At 49.5% G+C, this 27,093-nt stretch overlaps 1 protein-coding gene across 1 annotated transcript in view; it reads left to right on the forward strand.

Moving 5' to 3' along the window:
• The window catches only part of GALNT17 (polypeptide N-acetylgalactosaminyltransferase 17), a 450,484-nt gene extending 424,085 nt beyond the window's left edge, over positions 1-26,399 (forward strand). Inside the window, exons 9-11 of the mRNA XM_063089198.1 lie at positions 1,030-1,125; positions 24,110-24,277; positions 24,839-26,399. Coding sequence (XP_062945268.1) covers positions 1,030-1,125; positions 24,110-24,277; positions 24,839-24,967 — 393 coding nt within the window. The 3' untranslated portion in view covers positions 24,968-26,399. The remainder of the gene's footprint in view (positions 1-1,029; positions 1,126-24,109; positions 24,278-24,838) is intronic.
• The last annotated feature ends 694 nt before the right edge of the window (positions 26,400-27,093 follow it).

The following is a 27,093-nucleotide window of genomic DNA, read 5'->3' on the forward strand; positions in this document are numbered from 1 at the left end:
AAAGTTGCTCGTCACAACCAGAAGTGAACAAAACTAAATTGTCCAAAATTTGGGGGAGAAAAAGTAATTGAGTGTGTAAAAAGGTTGTGAGCATTGTTATTTTCACCCATATTTTCCAACATGTCTCAATGAGATGGTGTTATCTCTATAAACTTAAAAATATTTTTATCAGCACCGCACTCTCCCGAGTGAGCCACAGGCCGGCCCTTAAAAATATTTTTAAATCCTTAAAAATTTGCTCAGATGTCTGTGCCCAGACACATTTGGTGAATGAAGAATAGGGTGCCCCTTTGCCCCTCTTCTTGATTTATCCCAGGTTAATTTGGTTTCCATGGAGAATATAATCCTGAGGGGACCAAATATATACAGGGAAGACCATCTCGCTAAGACTGTAGGCTGGTGGTGGGATGGATACCAGTGCAGAATCCCAGTGCACCTGGAGGTCCAAATCAGATAGGTCCTCAGTTGCAAAGAGACATGCGCAAGTACAGGGGTAGAAACTGTTTCCTTCCCAGTGCATTCCAGACACCTAGAATGGTGCATAGCATAGACATCCAATACATATTTTTTTGGATGTATAAATGTTGCTAGAGCTTCTCATGATAAGTTTCTTTTTTTACTGGTTTTTATGCCTGTATGCCAGTAACATCCTGAGAAGCTAATCTGTGATCCTCAAGGTTATTAAAACCAGTGCTGGTGCCGAGGCCCACTTAGGATTTGTTCAGACATCTCAGTGGCCACCGTGACCCCTCTCTGAGGTGCCTTTTCCTATGTCCAAAGGTTCCCTGAGATGCTCTGTGATACTAGGGATGGAGAAGCTTGAGTGTGGGGCCAGGCTGCCCAGGATGCGGGTGGAGTGCCAGCACCCCACCACCCATGGAGGGCCTGAGCTTTCTTGCTCAAGTGGTCACCTCATAGACTTGAGCCTTGGTCCTCCCTATCATGGGGAAGGTGTGGTGGAACTGTGGTTGGGGGGCAGCCCCTGCACAAGATAAGCTCTGAGGGGTGATGTTTCTTCTCTTCCTGCAGCTTCGCAACAACAAGGCGAAAGATGTCTGCTTGGACCAGGGGCCTCTGGAGAACCACACGGCAATACTGTACCCGTGCCACGGCTGGGGGCCACAGGTAGGAGCCATCTCTGACCAGGAAGGAAATAAAGTCACCCGCCCGCAAGGCTTTGGGACTTCTGGCATCTAGTTGGTAGTTGTTACCTATTCCACAATTTTAAGGAGAAAGTGGGAGGCTTTCTGGTTGTTGCTGTAAAGAAGCTAGGGAAAGATTCGTAAGTGGTTGCATCAACACAGATTTTACAAGGATCACGTGCACGTTTCATACTGAAAGGAAATGTGAATAAGCTGCAGAGTGATGTGCTATGTGCAGATATACAGCATATGTGCAAATACTGTCGTGATATGAAACGTGCCTGCTTACGACATCAGGGAAGGAGTTAGCAGATCCATGATTTGTCCTTCCTGAAAGACCATTGCAGGGTGGTGGTAGTGTGACCAGCCATAAGTGTGTGCAGGAGCAGAGCGCTGCTGGGAGGGTGAAGGCATTGGCAGGTGCATTTCAGAGAACGCCCAGGATAACATGGAAAGGGCAGAACGATCAACCAACCGACACATGAACAAAGAGCCCTGACAGGTGAGTTTCCCCGACGGCTCTGTGCTGGCCAGCAGTATGCACGTGTGTGTGCACGTGCTTATGTGTGCACACAATGAGATGAACAGAAACTCTCAAAGCTCGGGGGAAAATGCGTCCAAAAATGTGATGGGATTTGACATTTGTAAAAATTGTAAACATTTTTGTCAGCTAATGGCAACAAAAGGCAGGCTACAGACTGGGAAAGCGTCATATCCAATTCCAGAGGAGCACTGGGTGGTCGGGTCTCCGTCAGACTCACAGGTGCTCTCTCCCAGACTCACAGGTGCTCTCTCCTGTGGGCCTTGGTGGGTGCGTCTGTAACAGAAGTCACCGGCCAATGCACCTGCGAGTCCCCATCTCTCTCGTGATGTGTGAGTGCACACGTTCCCACGCACCGTCACATCTGTCAATCACACACACCACTGTGCACGCACAGAGGCTCATGGTGTTGTCTGCTCGTAGCAGTTTTTTGTTCCCATGTGACCAGCTCCAGAAAGAGCAGACTTGTGTCCCTCCACTCTCCCCGCAGGTTGTTCTCCTGCTCCAGACCCTCAGGCTCCCTCCAAAGGTGGATGAGCCACATCAGACAGGTTACTGGTCAAATCCTGAGAACTTTGATCTCTGAAGCAAGTCTGGGAGATAAAAACTGAGGCACAGAAGGCAAGTGCCCATGAGCAAAGCACCCTGGAGCCCAGGCCTGGCAGGACAACGGAAGTGTTTTAAATTCAAATCCATTCAATTCAGGATTATTTATGGAGCCCCACCACCACTTGGTAAAATGCCTGTGGGAGCACGAGGATGACCAGGACACCTAGACCTGCTCCTCTCCCTGAAGACTGCCCACTGGAAACAGGGGTCAGCAGTAGAGGCAATATGGACTAAAGAATCTAGTGTGTGTCCCCACCCATGCGTCATTCATTCATTCACTCATTCGTGCACTCACCAAGGACGTCTTGATCACTGCTATAGACACTAGTCACAATTGTGTACAGGCAGTTGATAAGATAGAGTCCCTGCTCTTGAGAGGTTTACACTTGAGAGGAAGAGAAGTAAAGAGGCATGAAACCCGCAGGCAGCGAGTGAAGCCCAGGGTGCTGGGTGCTGGGAGGCACAAGGTGGTGGGGTTTGGCTGGGCTTGCAGCGCCAGAGGGAAGGGCGTGCAGAGAGCTAAGGCTGAGCGAGAGGCGGAGGCAGGTGCGGAAGGTCTGCTGTGCTGCATTTCTGTGTTTCTAACAAGTTCCCAGGAGGTGCTGCTGCTCTTGGTCTGAGGGGTTGAGACCTGCCCCAAGGGTGATGGGGCACCTCTGAGAGGCTACCTGGGGGTGACGTGTTTGGGCTGGCACAGCTCGTCCTGCGGGGGCTAAGAAAGAAGCTGTGCTTGGAACAGGCCGAATGCAAGGCCGGCGGTCCAGCCCAGTGCATTTCGGGCCACGAAGGCTCAGAGAGGGAGAGCAAACTGGTGATACTGAGGATACTGAGCTAGGAAGACCTGAGAGGGGGCCCGAGGGTGGGACGCGGGGCCTGTGCAAACCCCACCCTGTCTTCCTGTGCCACCTCCGCAGCTTCAGGCCTAGCCTCAGGAGCCCGGGAGCCCCACTCCTGAGCACCTGCCCCACCTGCATTATGTGGTAAAGGCCAGGAGTTGCTCTGAGGACTCTTACCTGCCAGGCTTCTCTTTCCAGCCTTCTGAACCAGCAGCATTGGAACTGAGTCCTCACCGACTGTGATGGAGACTATCCCATTTAGATATTTGCATAATCAAAGCCCGGCTTGAGGAGCCAGCTTCTCCCGTGAAGGAGAACGTGACCTAATAAATGTCTCCCAGAGATCCGAGGGCATCCCCACAGGGCCCTGAGCAGTCACCTTCTGCTCTAGGTATTCCGGGGGAAGGTTTCCTCAGGAAGCGCTCAGCTGAGCCTGAGGACCAGGACGTTCAGGCAGCTGCAGTGACTTCTGTGGCCCTGTGGCCACCTCCTCTCAGCGCCTCTGCTCTCCCCGCCTGCCCTGGCTGCCCAGGCACCCTCTAATGCCCTTGTGATACCCACATCTCCAAACATGGTCTGGGCAGACCCTGTGAACTTGACCTCCCTTTACCTTCTGTCCGGATCCTTTATTCCTCTTTCTTCTGCTCCCTCAGGGTCCTGCCCAGTGGCCACCTGCTGGACAGATCCCACAGGAATGCTCAAATCACCCACCTCCCAGACAGCGTGGTCGACTTTTAAAGATGACCACTGACTTACTCCCTGCCTAGGCAGGAGCCAGCACCGAGTTCCCCTCCCACTGGGAACATAGTGGTATTCATGGCACAGCACCCAGGCCTTTGCTGGGAAATAATTGGAATTCATCTTTCTCCAGTTCCACCTGCATACATAACTTTTCCTAACGAATGCTCCTTCCATTTAGTTGATTAGGGAACAACACCATATTAGGCTGCTTGCTGCTCCCCCAGCTCTAGGGTGAACACCTACACGTGGCCCTGGTTGCTTTCCATCAGCTGATTTTTAAAAGTAAATCTAATGTTTTCTGTTCTATCACATGTTCTAAATTGATGCAGCCTTTGCACAGACAGCTGCCAGGCTGTCCCTCCGCTCGTTCACCAAGCTCCGGCTTCCCAAGCCCACACCCTCTGTGCAAGGAGTCCCCTGCCAGGCACAGGCCTTGTTATCTCTTTAAACTGCTGCCCAAGTGCTGTGTGTGCAAACAGAGACTGAATCAGCGCTCCTGTAACCAGCACCTCCCAGAAGAAATTGGTGTTCCACGGACATTGTTGGCTTAATTAATGGACTCGATGTTGTAATTTATTATCAAACAACAATTAAGTGGAGATAAAACAGGCACTGAGGAGGGTAATTTCCTGTCTTGCAGCATGTGTTTATCAACAAGGAAACGGGCCCCGAGCACTCAGCCCACCTGCTTGCAAGCGCCTGTCAGCCACCCCGTTACCAGCCTCCGTTAGCTCTGGCTACTAATTTGGATGAGACAAGCATCAGCTTCTTTTTGAGCCTAAGTTTTATTTGAAAATAAAGTGCCAGCCTCCGGTCCCTTACCCCGTGGCCCACATCTGGGTGGGTCCCTGAGCTGGAGCAGCTGTAGGAAAACCAGCAATAGAGCTGCTCCACGGGGCCTCACCCATGCGGTTGGCCTCCCCCACCAAGGGTCTCCTTCCTGCTGCATCTCCAGCCATGGCATCTGACTTCTCTCAAGAGGTAAAGGTGCCGCCAGGAAGAGAGAAGGGGGCCCCGCTGTGGCCTCCTCCTCCGTTCCTAAGTCCCCTGATGGCTCTTATCCTGTACTCTTAAGTCCCTGAGCTGAGCAGGTGGGGCAGGAGGCGGTGGGCCCAGCCCAGAGCTAAGTGTTCCAGCTCTCAGTGCTCTGAGCTGGGGCTGGGTGGAGACAGGGAGCAAAGATGCTGATGATAAGACCATTTTTGGTTTTAGTGACAGGGTGAGTCCTCCCAGCTGCCCTGTCAGGGAGTTAGTAGCACCTTCCCACCCCCTATTCATTCATGAGAAACTTGAGACCTGGGTGGGGCAGTGCCAGTTTTCAAGCTCTTGGTCTTGGGTGCTCTGCTGTGCCATCTGGTGAATCCTGGGAGCATCTCCCATGTCCTGGAGCCCCTAAATACTCTCTAGACCACTGCAGGGCACACAGAAACACTGGAAGCAGGCGTAAAGGAATGTGGGCAAGTGGCATGTAAGAGCCAATGTGCGGGCGGGCGGGGGGCCCGGGAGGTGCGTGCAGGCGGAACACCACGTGGGCGCCAAGGCAGGCGGTGGGGTGGCCGGCAGGGAAGGTGTGTGGACAGCCCCGAGTGCCAGGAGCACAGGCTGGGGCTCCCATCCTGCGTCTCAAGCATGGTTCATGCACACCGTGAACCCTTCAGGAACTTGTTACAGATGCTGGTACAGACTCCTGACAGTGGGGCCTTAGCAAACATCTCTAAGTACTTTTCCTTGTCAATCCGCAACTATTTAACGAGCATCTGTGATGGACAAGGCTATGTGTTAGACCTTAGAGTGAGAGGTTAGACGTCCCTGTTTGCCCAGGACAGGCCCAGTTTACACCTAGTACAGAGGCCAAGGGAAAACTTCCTCTTCTCCCCTGAAGTTTCATTAATAAAAATCTCTGACAAATTTAGATCAATATGAAGAAAAAGCATAAGTTGAAATATGTCAAAGAAATATATTTTGGGGGCCAAAATATTTTACTTTCCCACAATAGTATCCCAGCTTTTTTTTTTTTTTAATTTAGAATGCTATCTCAGTTTTTATATAATTGGGTGTTTTCTTTTCATTTTTTAAAGTAAGACTTACTCTTTATATTGATAGTTTTGCAAGTTTTGGCAAACATACATGGTCAAGGATTAACACCACAATCGAGATTTAGAGCAGTCTGTGGCCCCCAGATTCCCCTGAGCCCCTTTGTAGTCCACCCTCCCTCGGTCCCCACGTGCTTTTATGCACATTGAATTTGATGGCCTGCTTACCTGCATATGAGGGTGGGCACAGGGATCACCTGTGCACCTGCCAACATCCCTGCAGATTCTGCATGGCGTCCCCCCGAGCTGCAGACCGCAGCTCCTCAGAGTCCGTGCCACGGACAGGGTGTGAACAGTGCAGCAGCCTGGAGGTTCTTTAAACAGCTGCTAGCTGTGATGGGATGTTCTTAGGGCAAGGCATGCCCCATGGAGACGGGTCGAGGGTGTCCGTCCCTGTATGAGGGGTGTCAGACTCGCTCAGATTCGGTGGGCTGGGGAGGACCTTGTGGCCTGTCCTCTGTTCGTCCCCCATCAGTACATTCTACCCTTCCTCACCTTCATCTCTGAGAGGCTTGCGTTCCTTCCCTGTTAATTCATCAACAGCACAACAGGTGAGGATTCTTTTGTCCCGTAACTAAATTTAATCTGATGATGGACGTGTTCTCTGACAGCTTCGTCTTTCAAGTGACACATCATCCACACACTGTGTCCTCCTTGTGCCCAGGGCAGCGAGCCTCGGGTGCCACTGGCATCGCAGCACTCGGCCATCCCTCCGCACGTGGAAGGCACCCCTGTCCTCAGGGAGCACAGGAGCGGGTGACATCCTACAGCCACTTGGCCTCCAGAGCCAGGGTCAGGGAACAGAACTGAGAGCACGTTGGAGTTGAACACCCCAGGAAGGAGGGCTTTGCCCCAGAAGGTGGGCCAGGGTTCTGGGAGCAGGACCCCACGTGGTACAAGGCAAACCCAGTAATCCCTTTCCCTCCATGGGAATCTGATTCCCAGAAAGCAGGAGAACTCTACACCTTGCAGGAGAACAGAGTTGGGGACTGAGCAGGGACTTCTAATGCTGGGAAACCCACCACACACACTAGAGAGATGTGAGAGAATACAGGAGGGAAGTACCTGTGCCTACATACACTGACACCGTGAGTGGGGGCTCTACCCCATTTGCATCTGCCACCTCCGCTTGCATTCCAGTGCAGCATGTACAAATCCATTCTGCCTCATTGCAGGTGATGGGAATACTGAGAGCCTTTTGTTTTTGTTCCTCTGGCTCATCTTCTCTCAAAATATTCAAAACTTTCTGATTTTATTACTTCAGGGTGGTTAGCACCTGCCTGCATGCCACCCATGTGCGTCCCTGCCACCTACCCTCTTCCCCACAGACCGCCATGGAGGCAGCACGGGGTTATGCACTTTCTACTTGCTGAGACTGTCCAGACACTTTGGGGGCCCCAGGCTCTTTCTCTGCCATTTCTATTTCCAGTGCCCAATTCCCTCTTTCTAATTATCTCTGACAAGTGGCTGTCGTGGTCCACGTGTGTGGAACAGGGATGCTTGATTTCCTAGATGGTATCCAGAAGTAAATGCACATGTATTTGATTTTGCCTAAAGAGGACTCAACTGGAAGGAAGAATTACCACACTATTTCTTTCTTGACAGAATGGGTTGATGAGCTGTTCTTTCCAGAAAACCACAATTACAATTGTAAATTGTTTTCCAGTACAGATTCTTAGGTAAAGGTTTTGTATCTCCTTGGAGGTTGAGCTGGTTATTCTCCAGACACAGAAGGTAATTCAGGCAGGTTTTGTGTTCGTGTTCGGCTGGGATAAGGAGCTCACTGTGAACAATAGCGTGGTGTCCACGTCTCCCAGAGATGTTCAGTTCAACAGCCACGTACGTGAAAGTTGCTGCTAATCTTTTTCTTTTTTGCTAAAGGCACAGCAACATTACAGAAAATTTAGAAAATACAAATTTAAGTCATCCATAATCCTACCACCCTAAAACAACTATTATCATTACTGAGGCTTGCTTTCAGACTTTTGTTTTTCCAAAGAAATGTTGGTTTCTTAGGCTGTTTTCATATCACTGAATTAATAAAGAAACAACATTGCTGCTTCTGAAGGACAAGAAGGGAAGGGGAGCCTCCTACTGAAAAGGGGTTTCGTGTGCTACGCAGTGAGGCTCGGCAGGGCAGGTGCAGAGCCTCACGGTAGCCTCGTCCCCTGATCATTTAGTTCAAAGAGTTTTCATTTCTCTTTGGAGCAGCAGCATCTGTTGAATGATGGTTTTCAAAGACATTGCTTATTTGAAATTGAGAGGGTCTGAGAACATGGCCATCAGAATAAAGGGTGGGTCCTGAAGAGTTAGTGCTGGTGGAGTTTAGGCCATTGGTATAGGACACAGTCTGGGTTCCCACAGGGGACAGGGCAGAGGAAGACCAAACATGGGCACCAGATTGTCCCAGACTGTCCTCACCATACACCCTGCCGGGCTTGGGAGCTGGGGGTGTGCAAAGTGCCAAGTGTGAGACATTACTGGGGGTCCACCCCATGAGGACCCCCGTTGAGCCATGGCATTGGCTGTGGGAAGGTGGTTCTGTGATATGCTGGTGTCCTCGCAGCCCCCTTGCTGGGACACACAGGCTGCAACCACGTGGCCTCCTCAGGGTTCTTCCCTGTGGCATTCAGGGCCGAGTATCATAGGTGATGGGCCCCGCATTCCAGGGACGCTTATCAATTTTCTTGACTGCTTGGTACTGTTCCCAGAAGGCTAGGGTCATGTCTGTAAAGTTTCTACAGAGCCTGAGTCTGGGTTTGGCCATGAACAGGAAAGGAGATTCCAATGTGGTGGACACTGGCTGGCCAAAGGCAGCCCAGGACCTCAGACACTTTGTCGTGTCATGCTCCATGGGGGTGAGGCTACTACCACACTGCCAAGGTGGGCCAGGAGCTGGCTGAGCTACATGTGGCTCCTGAAGGCCGATGGGCCCTGCATCTCAGTGAGACTGGCAATCAGGAAGTGACACTTCACACACAGCCTGCAGCACAGTTAACTCCTCTGGGCGGTGCTAGGAGGATTTACTTTCTGTGTGTTCTTGTGTCCAACTGGAGGTCCATGTCACTCTGTATGTCAGCCTTATCCCACAAACCTCAGTAAGGATTACATAAGTCATTCTTTGGAGGAGAAAAGTTTGTGAGGAAGGGAGCAGAAAGCCACCATCTCTTACAGAGCCTCTGAAGGCCAGAAATGATGCTAGGTGCTTTAAATATTCTGTATTATTTCACTTGACCATCATAACATACCTGTGGGGCAGGTGTTACATCTCTGCTTTACCAATGAGGAGGCTGAGGCTTGTCAGGATCAAATGGCTTGTCCAACTTCATAGAAATGGCAGTCGAGTTTTGAAAGCCTAAGTATTGGATTCTGGGGGCTTAAAGATGTTATAGAGTGAGCTTGTGGCTTCCCCCTAGAGAGGGCCCTCCTTGTGCTGAGGGCTGATCTGCCCAGCACTGTGCCCAGCCACCTGCAGTGACTTTGAAATGTAGCCAGCTCCAGATGAAGACAGTATCTCTGCCTTCTTTCAGGATTTCCCAGAAGCTAGTTGGCTGGAATGGGAAAGACCGCTCAGCCCCACCCGTTGTGTGTGCAATGCATGCTGCGTGGTGAGGGCTCTGATAAGTCCTGCAGTGAAGCAAGCCCATTTAACTTTGTGGAGCCCAGTGATTCCCAGATTTATTCGAATGCAGAGTCCATTGTTTCACCTAACACCTGTAAACGTCCTTTGGAGCTAGGGTTCTGCGGAATGCACTTTGGGAATTGCTGGTCTGCGCTGTTCCTTTAGGTAGTTCTCATTAGCCCACTGGCTAACTCATGAGTAAGACCATCTGGGTCTGAGTCCCAGCTCCACTGCTTGCTAGCTATGACCTTGGACAAGACGCTGAAGCTCCTTGAGCTTCCGCTGAAGTCTGTAATGTCAGGATCATAATAGTACCTACCACACAGAGGTGTCGTGTCAGTAAAATAAGGTAATAAATGGAAAGTATGTGGACAAGCACCGTGGCAGATATATACAATGATGTCCACAGTGATGACAGTGAGGCCTTGGGAAAGCTTCAGTCTTCCAACAAGGACCCAATCAGGTGCACAGGATTCCACTTCTGAGGCAATAAAACAGCAGCCCTGGCCTGTGCTTTGAAAACCATGAGAACTGCAAGTTCTTATAACTTGTAATGGGAAGATTGGACGAGTGATGTCAAAGTCCCTTCCAACCCTCAGGTCCTGTGAAACGTAAGCTTCCCGGCATTCAGCTGGACTTCAGCTTGTTCAGTTCTTGAAGGAAAGGTTTGAACAAGTTACTTGGAAAGACAGGTGAAACATGGAGTCTCTGCCATCCAGGAATTTTCAGTTAATTAGGATGCTGTTGTATAAAATAGCCGAGTGATTACATGAGGCCAAATACTAATTTTTTTTTTTTACGTATCAAATAAATTTGGATAATTTAGTCTTAATTTATCAACAACATTATGCATTTTGTGACACAATTTCCCCCCCAAAGAAAAATAGCTAGCTGATATTTAATGAGCACTTCTTATATGCCAGGCATTCTTCCAGGCACTGTAAATGTACTGACTCATTTACTCTTCAGACCAACCCTGTGTAACAGAGACAGGTAGGGTTTTCCTAACAGGCAATCTGTACCTTTCTTCAAAATGTGTAATATCCTGAAGTCTTGCACTGTTGTTTCACCTTTATCTTTCCTCATTAGTTGCTTCCTTTATGAGACATTTCAGACATATGTCTGTGGTTAGCAACGTTCTTCTCCCTGGATTTTCACAGTACCTCACTGACAAAATTTCATTGTTTTTGCATTATTTCTGAGAGGACTCCTATCAGTCTCATTTTAAAGATGGGAAAACCAAGTCTCCTGGACCGAAAAGGTTAGAACACAGACTCGCGGGTGGGGGTGGGGGGCACAGTGACCAGACGTGAGGCCGGATCTACAGGCAGGAGGCAGGTAGTGTAGAGCCCTACAGGGGTGTTGGGGAGCTTGGCTTTATGCCAAACTCCGCAGGAAGCCATTGGAAGGTTTTCATAAGAGGGTTGGGGCATGATTTGATTTATATTTAGGAAGATCACTTGGGCTTGCAGTTTGGAGAATAGAATAGCCTTGAGCTAGAGGCAAGTACTTCAGTTAAGCGATGATATGATCTTAAAAGTTAGTCATTTAAACTCAAGTAATGGCAGTGGGGATAACGAGAGGTAGACAAAGTCAGAAGCTGATTAGGGGTAAAATTAGACCCCTACTTGGCACTATATACAAGATTAATTCCAAATGGATAAAGAATCTGGATGTAAAATATGGAACTATAGAAGCATTATCCCAAAATGGGTGAACTTCTCTTTAACTTTGATGTAGGGCAAATCCAGAGGCAGTAAAATAAAAGATTGAAGCATTTGTGCACATTAACATAAAAAAAATAATTGCATGGCAATGTCATACCATAAACAAAGACTCCTGATCTACTGGGGAAAATATTTGTGACATATACCACAAAGGCTAACATCCCTATTATATGAAGGGTTCTTAAAAATTGAGGAAGGATGGACCAAAAACCTGATAGAAAAATGGGAAAAAGACACAAGCAGACAGGTCTCCAAAAGGATATTAAAACGGCCCTCAAATGTAATGAAAAAATGTTTCAGCTCATTCATACTTGGGGAAACTTACTGAGATATCATGTCTCACCTGTCACATTGACAGTGATGTAAAAGTTGGGCGCCACATTCTGCTGTCAGAGTTCTGGAGAAACAGACACAGAGTGCTGGTGGAAAGCAAACTGGTACCACCTTTCTGGAGAGAAAGAGCTGCATATACACTTACTCTTTGGTCCAGCAATCCCACTTCCAGAAATCTACTCTGAAGATACATCTCTAACATCTGCAACAATATAAAAATGCGATTTGTACATTGCAGTATTGTTTGCAATTGCGAAATACTAGAAACTGCCTTAATGCCTATTCATAGGAGAGTGGTTGAATAACCTGCAGTACCCACACAGTGGAGTAGTGTGCAGCTGTAAAAAAGAAGGTAGATGACCTTTGTGAACTGATATGGAGTGATTTTAACACATTGTTAAATGAACAAGGCAAGGCACAAAAGCATATGTATAGTTTGCTCACCGTCATGTAAGACAAATGGCAATATAAAAATGAAAACTTGTGTCTGCTCATCTGTGCAAAAGAGACAGGAAGGATGAACTTGAATCTAGTAAGACTGGTCACCTGCCGGGATTGGGTGAGAATGAGCAGGAACAAGTGTGGGGACAGGAGCATGCTAGCTTGGGCGATGGGAGAGCAGTACATCTCTCTGAATATGTCCTTTTGTAAAGTTCTGACCCGTAGAACCATGGTCATGATTCAGATGGCCAAAAAATAATAATAAACTCAACCAGGATGTGGGGAAGAGAACCCTAAGCAGAATGCAGATGGTAGAAAACATGAACCTGACTATATGGTGAATGAATCACACAACCACACCAAAGAGGGTGGAGAAGAAAGACACTCATCTAAGAACCGTGGAGAACAGTGGGGACAATTTTGACTGGATAGTGCAAGGTTAGAGAAAAAGAACCCCTGCAAACATTATGTTCCAGTAACTAAGCTAGTTTTCCTCGGGGTCTGGGTTAGCAATTCTGAAGTTGCTGTAGGTGTGCACTAGGACTGAACAAGTAAGTATTTACGGTATGGATGAAGAGAACCAGTTTTCTTGCTGTTGGAGAGAGAGAGGTTACAGGAGGGAGAGGGAGATGGTTAGACTGAGTGCTGGGATGTTGGATTGGAATGGGAGGTATCAGTATGATCTTATTTTATATGTTGTACGTATATATGTGTATACATGAAATAAGCTACATGTACACTTTTAGTGTGTATATGGTATATTTATATATGTTTGTACATATGTAGCATATACTTAGATATACATGTATATACTTAGAGTGTATATCTAGTATACTATGCACATACATGCACTACCTGTAGTCCCCCCTTATCTGCGGTTTTGCTTTTCACAGTTACCCCCCCGTCAACCACATTTCAAAAACATTAAATGGGGAATTCCAGAAATAAACAATTCATGAGTTTAAATCTGGAACCATCCACTCCGTCCCGCCGGGGAAATGAATCGCCTCCACACCGTAGACGCCCCCACCCATTAGTCACCTAGTAGCCACCTCAGGCATCAGATCCGCTGTCACGCTGCTGCCATGCTCCTGTGGAGGAGCCCTTATGCTACTTCCTAATGGCCCCAAAGCGCAAGAGTAGCGGCGCCTGTCATTAAGATATGCCAAAGAAGAAGCCAGAAAGTGCTGCCTTTAAATAAGAAGGTGAAAGTTCTCAACTTTAATAAGGAAAGAAATATCATATGCTGAGCTTGCTATGTCTACAGAAAGAACGAATTTTCTATCCATGAAATTAAGAAGGAAGAAAAAGAAATGCATGCCGGTTTTGCTGTCGCACCTCAAACTGCAAAAGTACAGCTGCAGTGTGTGTGATAAGTGCTCAGTTCAGATGGAAAAGGCTTCAGTTTGTGGGAGGAACACACAGACAGAAATGTGATCTGATTGATGGCAACTGGGTTCAGTTCTCTCCATGGTTTCAAGCATGCTCTAGGGGTCTTGGAACATATCCCCCGTGGATAAGGGGAGACTACTGTCTATATGTTCTGTACGTTAGAAGTAAAAATGAATGTGTGCATGGGTTGGTGTCCATACAAATACTTCCTAATCCTGAGAGGGCCTAGAATCAGTGAAACTCCAGGAGCAATGAACACCGCTAGAGCCCAGATTTTTGGTGATTCCAGAGATGGGACAGGGAAAATACAAGTTGAGCCTAGAAAGAATCTTATGGTGTCAGAATAAAAAGAGGTTGTCAATAAAAACAAAAATAAGATAGTGCTCGTCAAAAAAACAGAGGAGCCACCGTGAAGTCATTCCTAATGGCCAAAGCTGGAACTATTTGAGCAAGAAAATAATGATAATATTGGGTCATCACCCATATAATTTAAAAATATCCATGAGTCCATACTGATGTAGATAATTGGGGCGGGGGGAAGGACAGCTCTTCTTTCCAGTAGAAGTCCAGCTAATAAATACAGAAGGAATGTGGGAAGTAGAAAATCTCTTTTGGACAATCATCACAGCACTAATTGCTGCAGCCCAGAACTATCAATGGATGATAAAATTAGTGGGTGAAAATGGGATGAAAAATAAGATATTTGTATAGTTTCAAAGTATCTCTCTTTGTAAAGGGAAAATAATAACTTTGCAGCTGAGGAGCCCAGAAGACATCACCTTAACCAGGTGATCGAGATTAACATCACCAGTAATAAAACACACTGACCCCCCGATGGGATGCACTGAGAAGGATACATCCTAGATACAACATCACCTCCGTGGTTTTCCTGCTAAAAATGTATAACTGTTTCAATCTAGTCATGAGAAAACATCAGATAAACCCAAACTGAGGGGCATTCTGCAAAATAACTGCCCAGTACTCTTTGTGTCAAAGTCATTAAGGAATGACTGATGATTGTCCCAGATAGAAGGAGACCAAGGAAACATGACAGTGAAATGCAATGTGGGTCCTGGATCAGATCCTGGGGGAGAAAAAGGACGTAGCTAGAAGACTGGTGAAATTCCAGTAAGGTCCGTGGATTAGTTAATGGGCTTGCACCCATGTCAGTTTCCTGGCTTTGATCGCTGTGCTGTGGTTGTATAAGATGTGGGCTTTGGAATAAGATAGGTGAAGGTGTGCAGTGAAGAGTGCTATTTTTGCAACTCTTTTGTAGGTCAAAAACTATTTTGACATAAAAAGTTTTTAAGCACTGTTTAGGAGGTCATGTTGGTGGGAGTTGGTTGTTGAGAGGTCAGGGGAACGGATGGGGGAGGCAAAGATGACACTCAAGTCCTTGGTTTGCTGGGTCGATGGTGGTGCCATTTGTTGACATTGGGGACACGGTTGTGGGGGTGAATCATGATTTCTGTTTAGGGCATTGTGAGTTGCGGGGGAGGACTTTGGGAATCCCAATAGTGCTATTCTCTACACAGCTGAACATACCCACCAGTTGCTAAGGACAGAACAGCAGGGTGTGTGCTGGGGGGAGCAGAGCAGCGGTCCTGGGACAGACCTTAATGCAGCTCCACAGTTAGGGGGTGACAGGCCAGAGCAGGTGTCACCAGAAAGGCAGGTGTCACACCATCCAAGGAACGGCGGAGTCAAGTCCTGCTGCCCAGAGGTCCCGTAAGCTAAAGAGGACGCTGTGTGCTAGCCGTAGGAGCAGAGAAGCCAAACGGTGGGGGGGAGAGTGCTTTCTGCAGGTGGCGAGGAAGGGAGCCAGATGTGAGAGGCCTCAGGAAGCTTGCCTTCGGGGAAGACAGGTGGGGGGCAGTGACAGGCTTTGTTACCTGAGAGCACATTCAAAGGCAGGATGAAGGGGAGGGAGAGACTAAATAGAAAGGAACTAGTTTCCAACTCTAGTGGAAAATCTAGCAAATGCTGAGGATCAACACTCAGAAAGTAGATATTCTGTCATCTTAATTTGAACAAAACTGTACAAACATTCTGTTTCTCCTGGGTCAAGTTATGGGATATTGAAGCAGAAATTTAGGCTGTTGTTTTTTTTTTTCCTGAGAGAAACTTATGAGATCAGAAATTGACTCGTCAACGCAGGTTTACCCTTCTGAGATCTAGTTTCTAGCTGACTTGGCATAGCTCACAGTGCCAAAGGCCCCGTTGCGGGGGGCGGGGGGGCATCCACTCTTCCAGGGATGTGTTTTCTCTGGGTTATAAGGGCATGGCACACGGTGGATCGTGTGCAAATGCTGAATGCTGAATCAAGCGTGCTCAAGTGGCGTGCTTGCTGCTGGTGGGGACGGACACTGCCGTGTGGCCGGGGCCATGTTGAGTCTGTGGGTGAGGCCAGGGTAGACACGGCCTGGCACAAGCTCCCAGACATGCTCGTGGGCCCAGGTAGGAGGGTGGGAACAGTCAGTGTGAGAGGAACCAGTCTGGTTGGAGAGAGGAGGGAGAAGCCACCTGGACAGTGCGAGTGTCAGCTTCTAGAGGGCAGAGGAAAAAATAAAGTCTCCTCAGTGGAAGGCAAAACATGGGGTGTGCTTCGACTTCCTCAGGGTCACTATCACTGGTTAAGTGACATTACGTGAATGAACAGACCCAGGATAAGCCTGGAGTGCAAGGGATGCTCAGCAATGCTGGGGGCCTGGGCCTGAATCTCAGGGCCAGTGACATCTCAGAGCATCTGCACCTACCCTCTCTCCCTCTCTCACATGAGCACAACCAGGCCACGTCTTCTGTGAAGGTGGCAGGCTCTAAATTCCAGCATGGTCGAGGCGGATCAGGGCTGGCTTTTATAGAAGGTTTGCCTGGATTTAGCCAGAGAACAAGCCGGCAACAGAAACCAGTCACAGCCCTTCTCCTCTGCCTCCCATCCCCGAGAGCTGGGAAGCCTCAGTGAGTCCAGGGAGAGGCCATGCCGGCTCAGGACCCAGGCGTGAGTGGAGCATAGGGGTAGCTTTAGGGAGGCAGAGCTGAGGTCCAAGATCCCAATCCAAAGCCCAGTTCTTCCAAGAATCTGGTTCATTCCAAGCAAAGGCATGCAGGATCTAGACCAAACCAGGGAAATGAAGTGGCGGTGTGGGGGCCACACTAAGTAGCCCACAGAGCCAGCCAGAAGGGCCTGGTGAGAGGGGAACCACTGGGGGACTCAGCAGCCCAGCAGGATTGTTGAAGCTCTTGGGGCATCGACCCTTGGAGGCTCTGGAGGAAGCAGGAAGCCCGTGCCTGAGTGCCGGGAAAGAACTAGGGCCGGGATGTGCTGGCCACCTGAGGCCGCGCAAGAGTCCACAGGGAAGGAAGAAGTCTGTGGAGAAGCAGGAGCCAGGCCTCAGTTGTGCAATGGTGGGTGAGGTCAGGGAGAGTAATAGTAACAGATACACACGTACCCTTCTCATCAGTTCATTCAATCTCCCAAACTACCCTTTGAAGTGAATCCTATAATTATCCCCATTTTAAAGGTGAGGAAACAAAGTCCCTTGGGGCTAAAGTAACTGCCCAGGGTCGTAAAATTATTTGATGGTAGATCTTGCATTTCTCAAGCAGGCTCAGAGTCCAATTCGTTAACCATCAGGCTCTCCTTCTTTTTTGATGCCACAGCACAAGGCCAGGAATGCTGTTCCAACTGGCAGCTGAAGAAGGTGGGCTGGTTGAGCCGTGGTATAGATTGCACTTGGATCATGGCAGCAGGGAGCACAGAGTTCGCCAGCACTTCCATGCTGGCCAGGGTATAATCCCGCCTTCCCAGTTCACGTGCAGAGACCAAGAAGACCTGCGGGTTACCAGTGATCTGTCCTGTTGACAAGTACAGTCTTTGCTCCCTTAACCAGCTGAGCAGTCAGGGGTGAGCTTCAAAGTCATGCTTAGGAATTTCCTCCTGATCCCTGGGAAGTTGGAGTGGGCTATCCTATGTTCCCTCCCCTTTCCCACTCAGCTCTTCCAGCCCTTCTCTTGGTGCTCCCCACACCAAGAGGCCCCCAGCTCTCTCCACAAGGCCATGTGGGCACACCCTGCCTCCCCGCCCCCCCCCATTGTCACTGCCCCTGATCCATCCACTCCTGGGCTGTCTGCAGGAAGATCAACCCAGAGTTTTGTGGCACAAATATGTCTCTCCATTCGTGCTAAGTAGCAATGGCTTTTTCTGGAAACAATGCTTGAATCCTGCACGATGAGTCATATGTTGGAAGGGAGAAGACTGAGGAGGGGGCCTTCGGAACTATCTCAACCCCCAGGAACTGGCCCTCTCTGCAGAAAACATATCTGGTTCCATAGCATGCCTTCTCTGCTCCCATGTATATTTTTTAACAGGCTCTGTGGAGGCATAAGTACAATAAACTGCATCCACTTAAAGTGTACAATCTGATGAGTGTGGACAGTTAGACAAACCTGTGAAGCTGCCTCCCCAGTCAAGGTTCAGAACACTTCCATTCCCCGTCCCGAGATCCCTCGCACCTCTTTTCTACACCTCCAGCTCTCAGGCAGCCACCACCATTGTCCACCTTGAGACCATTCTTTTTTTTTTTTTTTTTTCTACATTTAGTTTGGGATCTGGCATTGGAATTTCCCAAAGACAGAATTCTCTGTGAATGTCAAAAGGCTGGTGGAGAGACAGTGTCTTTCAGGCCTGTGTCCTCCACACCTGGGACTGGGTCCTAGCTGTTGAGCCAGGCGGGAGGGGCGTCTGTCTGTCCAGTGCTGGGTGGCCTCTGCCTTTGCCAGATCCAGCCCCCCACATTCCCAGGAGAGTGAGGGAGAAAGTCTTTTTGATTTTAATAATATACACATGTACGTACAGTCATAAGAAACCACTCTTGTGGGTTTCAACCAAGCAATAAACAAATACATTTACTCAAAAGCAGGTTTGAATCAATGGAATTTTTTGCATCTCTGTCCCCTAAGTAGAAGCTGGTAAAACTACATTTTTTATTTAGCCTTGTTTTTCTGTACTAACTGTGCCTGATTTTAAAGCGATGAGAAAGACCCTTAATAGGAACGAAATTGCAAGCCATATTTTTATTGACAATCCGATGGATTTTGCTGTGTCCTAGAGTCATTCCACAATAATTCGTCTGGTTTTTGTTTATCCGGCTATAACCTGCATATTTCAGTTTTCCCTCAAGGCTGTTAAATTTGGGCTAATAGTTGTTTGTATCTGTTAGATCATCTCAAATAGAAAATTCTTTTTTCCCCTAAATGAGAATTAATTGTATTTGAGCTCAGAGGTTTTTTTCCTAATGCATTAGGGTTGTGGATAATGACATTCATTTCTCCTCTTGGGCCCAGCATCCAAACCTAGAATAATTCCATTCAATTCAAAAGACATTTATGGAGCATTTGCTTTCGGCAAGATACTTTTCTTGGTCCTTATGCTGTACAGAAATGGATAGGATGCCACTGTCCTAAAAACCACAACAGTAATAACAAACACCTATAGCAAAGAAAGACACGTTCATAAAGCACAACATTATGTAAGTTGAAAGAATCCCATCCAGGTGGGGGCTTTATGGAACCAGTGGGGATGGGTGGGGGCAGGATAGGGATATCCTCCATCCAGGGAAGACAGGCTGAAGTGTTGCTGTTTTTGAAAAGCCACGAGTCATCTGTCAGACTAAGCCAAGAAACCAAGAGTTAATCCTGAAAAGGTAGGTTGGGCCATGTAGCCAAAGTTCGTGGTGAAAAGTTTATTCTTAAATTGGGGGCAGTGGTAGCAGTGGGAGGTCGAGGCAGGGGAGGAAAAAGAACTAACGGTACGAAATTATTTTAAAACATAAGGGTAAATCTTCGTGACCTTGAATTTGGCCATGGTTTCTTAGATGCGACATCAAAAGCGCAAGTGACTGAAAATAAAAGATAAATTGTACTTCATCAAAATTAACTTTTGTGCTTCCAAGGACACAATCGAGAAAGTGAAAATACAACCCACAGAATAGGAGAAAATATGTGCAAATCATATATCTGAAAAAAGTCTAGTATCCAGGATATATAAAGAACTCTCACAGTTCAACAATAGAAAGACAAATAACCCCATTTTTATAAATGGGCAAAATGTCTGAATAAACATTTTTCCAAAGAAGATATAAAATGCCTAATAAGCACTCGAGAAGATGTTCAGCATCATCAGTCACCAGGGAAATGCAGATCAAAACCCCCGTGGCCACTGCACCCTTGTGACAGTGGCTGCAGTCAGAAAAGCAGACTGCTGGGCTCTTTTACCTGCACCTGCCGACTGGGACACTTGTCAAGCTAGGGCTGGGTCTGGAGCTCACAGACCCCTCAAGCCCACTGTCCAGACTGGGTCACAAACCCTTCAGATGCCAGGCTGGGTCCCCAGATCTCTCACATGCCAGGCTGTGTCCCCAGACCCCTCACACACAGGTCTATGAGCTAGGTAACAGGCAAAAACATCCTTGAAGCCATAGGTTTGAGAGCAGGGCTGTGCGGGGCAGACACCCGAGGCAGCAGACACCAGCCAAGCCTCGGCCCCACGCATATGCACTAACTCCACCCACACACACTTCTTTACAGTGAATGCGCTGCACCACCCGCAAAGGTCCCAACACAGACAATGATATGAGCCTGCTGGATGTGGAGAAGCCGGAATCCCCATTCATTGCCGGTGGGAGTGTGAAATGGCACCACCGCTGGAACACAGTCTGGCAGCTCCTCAAAAAGTGACACATGAGTTACCACGTGACCCAGTAATTGTACTGCTAGGTATTTACCTAAGAGAATCGAGAACATATGCTCACGCAAAAACTTTACATAAATGTCCACAGCAGGATTATTCATGATAGCCAAAAAAGTGGAAACAACCTAGATGTCCATCAGCGGGTCAATGGATAAACTAAATAGCTGAGTCGAGGAGGTAAGCACAGCCTGCCTTAAAGAGAAGCAAGACTTGAGAGGAGGTGACAGGGGCTGGAGGAGCTGGAGATGAGGCCATGGAAGGAGAGAATCACACGGAGGCCCAGGAAGGCTGAAGCCAGAGCGTTCTAGAGGACGGCCAATAAATCTCCAGGCAGGAAAAGAGCTGGAGCGAAGACTCGAGGGTAGGAAGACCTGTTGAACATGCCAAGGACAGCAAGCAGACGTCCCTAAGGTGGGACCGCAGGGGATGAGGAGCATGGTGGATACACTACACCCTGAAAGCTCCTATCCAGGACTGGGGCCAACTCGAGGATTTGGTTGACAGGAGGTCCCAGGACTCAGCACGCTCCTGCCTCGTCGGGGGGAAGCGTACGTGAGATCTGTTGGGTGAACTTCAGACCACAGGGCCCTTCTCCTGACTTCCTCATAACAGCAGCCAAGCGTTGGCCCCTTGGCCAGGCCAGCAGAGCCTGTGCAAGTGACCCAGTGTCTTCAGTGTGGAGACTGCGCTCCCCCAGGCAGGAAGTCCCACCAGGGCCTCCTCACCTGCCCCTGCCCACCCTGGTGCCTGTGGGGCTCGGGCTGGCATTCGGCCTCTGCAGGTCCTAGCAGCCTGGGTCTCATTGTTTTCAGGTCCTAACAGACTTCAGAAAGGAGAACCTCCAACTCCCACGGCTTTTAGCTTCGCTCTTTAAACATCTGGGTCACAGATACGCTCAGTTAATTAATGTTCTTAGTGCTGCTCATTTGCCGGCTGGATAATAGATGGATTCATAGTCTCAATAAGCAGCTGTGTATATCTTTGCCCCGAACATAAAGGCAGATTGCTGTCATTCATCACTTTGCATTTGGTGAATTTAAATATACTCGGGGAGACGTTGTTTAGGGAGGGGGCGGAGGGCTTCTGATTTTCTTATCATTTTGCCTGTAATAGTTACTCTGATTTGGAACTAATTTGGGTTTAAAGCACACGTTAACCACATCTCTTCTCAAGGGCACTTAATAAACTCCTTGTCACTTGTTCAAGGGGATCAGGCAAGCTCTCCTTTTGGGATCAAAGCCAAGGGTTTCTGAGTAGCTTTCATCAGGAAAAGAGAACCCCTGCAAAGAATCTTATCTGTCAGAGAAGAGCTGCTCGTGTCCCTGCGCAGGGCAACCTTCTTCCTTCATTCCTGGGCAGGAACGACCAGGCTCTCTGGAGGAGGCAGCAATCCCCAGCAATCTCGGAGGAAGACCCTCTTCTGCTCAGCTGCTGGGCCAGGGCAACCAGCCATCGGGTCTCTGGGGACCCAAGGAAAGAGTCCAGCACCAGCCAGGCGACCAGATGTCTTTATGCCTCAGTTTCCTCATCTATAAAATGGGGAGAACGTGTCTCACAGTGTTGTTGTGAAAATTACATTATTTATTCTCTGTACAATAGTTTGAAATGATGCAGAGCATGTCTTCAATTCGTGCTAGCTGGTAATATTTTTAAACTTATTAGACACCAGCTGTATATTAATGATCACCAGCCATCTAGTACATTGGATTGTGACAACAAACATGAAGAATTGAGCTCAATCTCACTTTGTCGTCACCAGCCTGCACTGGAATCAGCTCAGTGGGGGTATAATGCTATCCTCATGTCCCCAGAAGCCTGTGCCCAGGCCAGGCACACAAAGGACTCTTTAAAATGTGCTTGAGGTGTGTCTTAGTCTGTTTTCTGTTGCTATAACAGAATACCACAGACGGGTCATTTATAAAGAAAAGAAGTATATTGCTCACAATTCCGGAGGCTGGGAAGTCCAAGAGCTGGTGCCGGCATCTGGCAAAGGCCTTCCAGGGTGGAGGGTGTCACATGGTGGGAGGGCAAGAGTGTGCCAATTCAGGTCTCTCTTTCTCCCCTTAGAAAGCCACCAGTCCCATCACAGGGGCCCCACCCTGACGAACTTATCTAATCCTAAGTATCTCCCAAAGGCCCCACCTCCAATTAACACATGAATTTGGGGATTAAGTTCCCAACACGTGAAACTTGGGGGACATGTTCAAACCATAGCATGGAGTTTAACTAAGCATGTGTGGCTGCCTGTTTAAGTAATGGCACTCAGCACATTTGTGATGTGCTCAACCACAAATACGTTCTGAGCACTTGGTCTGTGATTTGTTCCTAGTAAGGAATGAAATTAATTAGTCACAGTGCCTGCCCCTCAGGAGTGTGAAAGACGGGCAAATGCATTTTTTAAAGTATTGGACTATGATTTTTAAACAACATGTGGAGGGCAGGGGAGAGGAGGCAACTAGCTTAGTGTGAACCCTGTTGTGGGAAGGGTTGCCAGGCAATGCCATCCTGTATCAGTCAGTGGGTGCTGTGTAACACCTGCCCCAAAACATAGTGGCTTAAAACAGGATGAGTCTATGATTGCCATGAGTCTGCAGGTAGCTGGAAGCCTCTGTGCTCTGGAGCAGGCTCAGCTGGTGTGGCTGATCTGTTCCCCTGTCAGCAGCTGGCAGGTTGGCTGAGGGCTGCTATCTGGGTGGGCCTCATCCGCTTGGCTGGTGGTTGACAGGCAATTGATTGGGCCGCACATGCCATCCTGCCACAGGCCAGCCGGGGCTCCCAGACAGCTAATGGAAGCATACAAGGCCAAGGTCCAGTCTCAGAATAGGCACGTCCTCACTCCCGCTGGGCCAGAGCAGGTCATGAGGGTGACCGGTATTGAAGGGATGGAAACAGACTCCACTGCTTGATGGCCGTTGCTGCCATGTCATATCGCCACAGGCATGTGGAAGGAAGCGAGAGTCACGTGGGCGTTCTGCAGTCTGTACAGTCTCCTCGCGTTCACGGTGGCATGTGAAGCACCGAGCGTATACCACGTGCTAGGGTGGTGCCCGTGGGGTGTTTCTGTGTTTTCATCATTGTGATATTGCAGCAAATACCCTTTATGTAAACTTTGGCTTACAATTCTGATTATTTCCATGGGATAGATTTCTAAGAGTGGATTTATTGAGTGAAAGGAGATGGACATTTTAAAAGCACAAAGTATGTATTTAGAAATCCCCTTTTTGAAAGGTCGTAGTAATTTATCCTCCCTCCAGCCCAACTGTGAGTGGGCCTGTCGCAGCTAACCATGCCCAAATGCGAATATCTCTTTTTGTTTAAATGTGGTAGCTCATTGTTGTTTTAAGTTTTTGTTTCTTTTAATACCTATCAGGTTGAATGTGGCTTAATGTCTGTTTTGTTTTTTTTTTTTCAATGAAAAGACCTCTCTGGGCCCTTTGCAGCAGGGTAGATTTAATTAATTTCTATTTATAAAAGAGGAGGAAATAGAGACTCAGAGAGCTTAAGTGACCTGCTCAAGGTGGCCCAGCCAGCCAGGAGCAGAGCCAAGCTTTAGAAATCAGATTTTTGGCTCTTTCCTCTGTTTCTCCTCTCCCTATGTTACTCAACAGAAAGCTGGAGTTCTGAAGCTCTGCCTAAGGACATGCTTAGAAAAAATCAGAGAGTGGCCCCCGGGAATCTGCATCCAGGCCCAGAGAGCCCAAGGACATCCTAGAACAGGGCTGTGCTGTGCATTGGGTGAACACAGGATGGGGGCCAAGATGGGGTCTGGGAGTGCAGGACTGACAGCAGGCAGGGGAGAGGCCAGCGGACCTGAGCCTCCTTCCTCTTGGGGTCTCGCCCCTGCCTCCCACTCCCACTCCCCTGCCACTCTTCTGTCTCCACAGCTTGCCCGCTACACCAAGGAAGGCTTCCTGCACTTGGGCGCCCTGGGGACCACCACGCTGCTCCCTGATACCCGCTGCCTGGTGGACAACTCCAAGACTCGGCTGCCTCAGCTCCTGGACTGCGACAAGGTCAAGAGCAGCCTACACAAGCGCTGGAACTTCATCCAGGTGAGCGCTCCCTGGACATGGCCAGTGCCAGGGCCAGCACAGATGCTGCAGGCCACAGAGGGAAGTCTGCCACCTGAAGGTCCCCCTCAAAGTGCACCCTGGAACCCCACTCTCCTGTGCTGGTCTCATGGACCCAAAGCACTTTCAGGGGAAGCCGTGGGGGATTTCTGTGCGAGGCAGCCTTCCTGCTTCTGCATCAGTGCTAGGCTGGCTGGGCTCTGATAAATCCCAAGAGGGGAGTGCGGGGTGATTCCCCTGAAATCTGCCAAGTACCCCAGCCAGTAGAGTTGAGAAAGTCATATACCTTGAATATGCCAGAAAAATGCCCCATCCCAAGTCCACACCCCACCAGTTCTCACCTGGTTCCACTCCAACTTGGCAGGGCTTACCTGTGTTCTGACTGTAGGGTCTCCAGAGGAGGCCCCCACGATCCCTCACCCTGTGCAAAGAATTGTGCTGGGATTGGCCCCCCAGGAGAAGCCATGTACCAGCAGCTGTGGTGCCGAAGCCTCTCTGACTCTCTGTCTCGCTCTCTCCTGCTCTGTACCCCTCTCCTCCCAGAATGGAGCCATCATGAATAAGGGCACAGGGCGCTGCCTGGAGGTGGAGAACCATGGCCTGGCTGGCATCGACCTCATCCTCCGCAGCTGCACGGGACAGAGATGGACAATCAAGAACTCCATCAAGTAGGGGAGGAGCTGGAGCCCCGGAGCCCGGCCCCCAGCACAGGGTCCGTCCGTCCTCTGGAGCAGCCACACTGGTCGAGACAGCTAGGGGCAAATATGTGCTTGGGGGGCCTCCCAGGGCTTCTCCAGGGCAGCACCGGGGCCTGGATGGAGACGTTATATCCCCTCAAGCATTCAGCTGCCCACAAGCCTGCACCCTGGAAAAGCCCCTGACCCCTACTCTGGGGGGCCGGAAGCTCTGTCTTCTGTAGCCCTGGCTGTGGGCCTGGTACCAAGGAGTGAGACTGCATATCTCTTCCTCGTCAGCTCCCACCCCAGCATCAGGATCTGGGACTGGCAGGGTCCCCTCCTCATCCTCGTCCTTTGCAGCAGCAGCAGCTTCCAAGTTCCACCCCAGCCCTCAGTGAAGCTAGGGGTGGCGGGAGCTTCAGCCACCTCCTAGCTCCCCCTCAGAGGAGGCAGTGAGACTCAGACTCAGTTTCCCATAAGGCTGCTTCTGCCCAGATGCCTGTTCACACCCCACGGCAGCCGCCATCCCCAAACCTTCCCATCGGGGTGGTTTTGGAGGCTACTGCTCTGGACTTTGCTGGACCCTCCCTGCGATGGCCTGGATGGAGCTGAGGCTTTCTCTCTGGTCACCGGGGCACCAGGCTCCTGGTAGTGTGCTCGGGCCAGCGCTCCTGGCTGCATTGGAGGGAGCTGGAGACAGAAATAGGCTGAGCGCACAGGGCGGGCTGCGCTGGAGCCAGGCCGAAGGAGCCCTGGCTCACAGAGGCACCCGGGGCACGCAGCGGGGCCTCTGTTAGAACATCAGGGCTGAAGCCAGCACAGCACAGGGCGCCAGGAATCGGGAAGATGCTTTGTGCTCATCCCATCACACCCCACGCTCTGCTGGCTGGCAGGGAGCAGGCAGTCGTTTCCTCTCTTTAGAGTAATAGTTTTTTCCGATTGCCCTCTGGTTAGGGTGCACTTATAAATCAGAGTTAATATATGGACGTGTGTGCATGCACCTGAGTGTGTGGCTGTGTGCTGTGCGTGGCGGGTGTGTGCAGACACGTGTGTGCACGCGCATGTGCCTGGTGTGTGTGGGAGCATGTGGTGGAGCAGACGTGGCCGTGTGGCCTTGGGCTTGCCGCTTAATTGCTCGCCTGGATGGGGACAAGGCTTCCGAGTGGCGCATGGGGTTGGCCCCATGTCACTGCCTGGAGGACATGGCTCGGCCTCGCCTGGCACAGCACCCAGGTGGAAGTCTGTCCCTCTGCTGGTCCCCATCTCTCTCCCCTGTGATGTCCCTGCCCAACCCCTGCCCAGAAGCAACCCTGTAGTTGCCCAGTTGCCCAGTGTGGGGTCACAGTGTCTCATTGGTGGCATCTTATTGGTGATCACACCCTTCCCCATCTCCACCTTGTGAAATAAACATGTTAGCACTCCCCTAAGCAGCCTTGTGTGCATCTTGATTTGTCCAGAACCCGGGGTCGGAGGGGAGTTCTGAGATGTGGCACAGGGCCTCTTTGGTTTGGGGGATTTTGTCTTATTAAAGGCAAAAAGCCCTCTCACAGTGGGTGAAGACTGAGACAGAGCCAGCCTTCCTTCCCAAAGTGGGCAGAACTCGACATCTGACCCTTGCTTACAGGTCAGCCCCTGCTGACCCCGGGTTAGGAGGGCAGGTTGGTGCGGGAAGCCCTAAGGAAGAGCAGAGTTGCGGGGACACCCGGCTGGCCAGCCTGACCCACCCTTCCTGCTGCCATCCTGTGAATCTGCCTCTTAAGACCACAGAGCCTGCGCTGGAGACGTCCAACTCTTGGACATCTGTGGAAAAGTGAAATATGAACGTCCCAGCCACCACCAGGCATGTGGTTATGGACATGGGCAGGGAGGCAGTGGACAGGATGTCCCCTTGGTGCTGACAGCCCTTTTCCTCTCCTTGTTTGGTGTCACACAACACACACTCACACCCATCTACAGCCGATTTTCTTTTGGATTCTATGAGAATCAGGGTCCCTGAACACATCGATGGGAAATGTGGCTTTTTGAAAATGAGGTGTTTGTGAACCTTAAACATCAGAGTCTCAGGGCAACCGTGAAGGGAAAAGAGCCGGGGTCTAGGGGAGGCGTGGAGCTGTGGAGCCC

Source organism: Cynocephalus volans, chromosome 3 (assembly GCF_027409185.1).
Source record: "Cynocephalus volans isolate mCynVol1 chromosome 3, mCynVol1.pri, whole genome shotgun sequence".
NCBI lineage: Eukaryota > Metazoa > Chordata > Mammalia > Dermoptera > Cynocephalidae > Cynocephalus > Cynocephalus volans.